The 3,036-nt window shown below is 37.5% G+C and overlaps 1 protein-coding gene across 1 annotated transcript; it reads right to left on the bottom strand.

Moving 5' to 3' along the window:
* Window positions 1–295: 295 nt before the first annotated feature.
* Window positions 296–1,348, bottom strand: LOC308499679 (protein SET; the record flags this gene model as incomplete). The annotated part of the gene is made up of 1 exon (XM_081053425.1): window positions 296–1,348. One exon carries the CDS (start codon window positions 1,346–1,348, stop codon window positions 479–481), a length of 870 nt encoding a protein of 289 aa, XP_080909551.1. The 3' UTR covers window positions 296–478.
* Between the last annotated feature and the right edge of the window lie 1,688 nt (window positions 1,349–3,036).

Below are 3,036 nucleotides of genomic sequence, written 5' to 3' on the forward strand. Positions count from 1 at the left end.
CATATGTATATTAGATATGAATGCAAATACTTGAAAATGAACACTTGAAAATAATAACACCTAAAGATCTTGAATATGTTCGGCTGGAAAGAGAATTAAAGAAGCAGATATTTCAGCATTAGTGAGACGTTTAAGTGTAGTACAGAGGAACAGGGTCGCCTGGGATCACAAGGCAGTCAAAATTGCAGAAATGACCAGGTGCAATAAAGGAGTAAATATCATACTGAGAAATTAACTCCCTTAGATCTAGTCTTATGTGGTGAAATTAATTTTTTTTTTTTTTTTTTTGAGATTCTTTTCCCAATGTATTCTGCTGAAATTATTTCCCCCCAAATAAGGTGAGAACCATGGTGTAAAGGAGAGAAAAGAGACCTCAAAAACAGGGCGACTGAGCACAAGAGGAAAAAAAAAAAAAGACTGCAACTTGCTCCCAGGGACTGGAGAAAATTAAAAAAGGTTGGAATCCATCAATGTTCCATTAGTCATCTTCTCCTTCATCTTCCTCTCCTTCCTCCCCCTCATCATCATCTTCATCTTCTTCACCTTCATCCTCATCCCCTTCTTCATCAATATCTTCCAACCCTTCTTCTTCTTCATCATCATCATCATCTTCTTCTCCTTCCCCTTCTTCATCGTCCATGTCAGGAACCAAGTAGTACTGTAGCGGATTTGGCCAAATATCATCTTTGATGACTTCTCCTAACTCATCTGCGCCTGCATCAGAATGGTCAGTAAACCAGGTAAAGAAGCTCTCTGGTTCCTCATGCTGTCTCTTCCTGCTGGCTTTATTCTGTGTTTGACTTGAACGTTTCGTCAAATCCTTTCCAGATTTCCATTTGATTTCAGTGGACTTTGAAGATGGATCACCACTCTCATTCAGATGAAATTCTTTGGAGAGAACTTTATTTTCGAAGTAAGGATTTTCATCAAAATAAAAATCTATTCTGTAACCTGATTTTATATCTTCAAATTCTGTCACTTCAACTCTTGTCAAATAATGCAGCGCTTCTTCGTCTTCTTCCCCAAGCAGTGCAGACACTTGTGGATGGTTGACAAATGTTGTTACCCAAAAATTTGGGATTTTGGCGATCAATTCGGACCTCTTCTGAAAAAATGGTTGGCGGAGTTTGTTATATTTCTGTTCTACTTTCAAAATCTCCTCACTGGCTTGTTCATTAAGTCTGTCTATTTCATTTTGTACTTCATCAATATGTTCAATTGCTTCTTGCTGTTCTTTTTCTCCCTTCGGCAAGTCCAGGGAGGTCGATGTCTTCTCCGGCTTGGGGGCAGGAAGCAGTCTTGGTTTCTTCGTTTGAGGTGGGAGTGAAGACTGGCGTTTGGGGGCCATACTGTAAGGAAAGCCAGAGAACGAGACCCAAAGGAGGATGAACGTCAGGAAGGAGCTGAAAACTGGTGAAATTAATTTCTGCATTATGAAAAAAATGTTTTCTGCGGTGGTAGCTTTCTTAGGAAACAGATATAAGAAAACAAAAATGAAACGACTGTCATCTGAAACTTAGAGTTTGTTAAGAAAGAGAAAAAGAGCAGCTCTCTAATCGCAGAGAAGATGCAACAGAAAATAGGTACTTTTGTCGAAAGGTGAGCTTGACGAGTCTGTCACACCCCTCCTTTTCTCTGCTTGTCCCCAGCTTCTTCCACACAGTTCTGAAAAGATGAGACAAAGTTCATTTCCTCTTGTAGCAGTCAAAGGCTTGCTTTTTCACTTTCTCAAAAATCAAGAAAAGAGTATTTATTGGTGCTCCTAAAGCACTAGTGAAGAAATGTTTAGAATGAATTCTTCATATGCCATATTAGTCAGGGTTCTCCAGACAAGTAGAACCAATACTATGTCTAGAAAGAGATTAATTATAAGATACTGGGTCACATGGTTATGGTGGCTGAGAAGTCTTGTGATCTGCCATCTGCAAGCTGGAGACCCAGGAAAGCAGGTGGTGCAGTTAGGAAGCCTGAGTGCGAATGGTAGAGGTTCCAGTCTGAGTCTGAAGGCCTGAGAGCCAGGATATTCTCTTGAGGGCAGGAGAATATCGATGTCCCAGGTCAGATAATTTATCAAGGAGATAATTGAGTTGGATGAATACTGCATATATTTATTTAAATAAGCTTGGTAGGAAAAGAAGAATAGAGTGTGACATACAAAGCCTGGTTTATTTTTTAACATTATTCTGGGATTGCACAATGTATTTTTATGAGGGTTTTTTTCCCCTCTAAATATAATCCTGCGTATTTAGCAAAGTTTATAATGAATTACATTATAAATTGGGTCTATTAATTGGGTCTTCACTAGTGAATTCTACCAATGAGGGTCTTAGGCCTCATTGGTTTTCTGATGTCTCCCTTAATATTGTTTTCTGATATTGTCCTGAATCAAATACCTATTTTAAGCATGTTACCCTTTGCAGTTTTTGCATGTGTGATAGGATTCAGCATGGAATAGATTGATTTTTTTTTAGATGACAATGAAGCCGATATATACTTATATTTTACATATTTAAAAAAACAAATTTGTGTAATATATTTTATATGCATTTATACATACTATGAATTTATATATTTTACATATGTATACAACTTATATATTACGCAGTTAGAAAAATTAATGAACTCCAAATGTCAAAATGGGTAGAGAAAAATTGGCAGGGTAACTAACAGGGTAAGTGAACTCCTTGGACCTGCCCCCTTCCCCCAATTCCTATATTTTTACAATATATTCGTCTTATCTTCAGAGAGTTGAACATTGAACCTCGACATAGTGTCTCAGAGTAACTCTGTGCATTGAAACTATTGCCTACTGTGTGTCTATGCATTATAAACATACATTCTGTATGAAATAGACATGGTCCCTAGGCATAATTCCAAATTTCAAAGACTGAGGTTGTATGTATGGGAAAATACTGGAAGAGCTACCCAAAGGGAGTGTTGTGTTTATAATATGGGAACATAAGGAATCAGTGACAAGTGAGTAAGGAGAGAATTGCATGTTCAATCAGAATAAGTTAAGAGGAAATGATCAACTTT

This window comes from Rhinolophus hipposideros, assembly GCF_964194185.1.
Source record: "Rhinolophus hipposideros genome assembly, chromosome: 7".
Lineage (NCBI taxonomy): Eukaryota > Metazoa > Chordata > Mammalia > Chiroptera > Rhinolophidae > Rhinolophus > Rhinolophus hipposideros.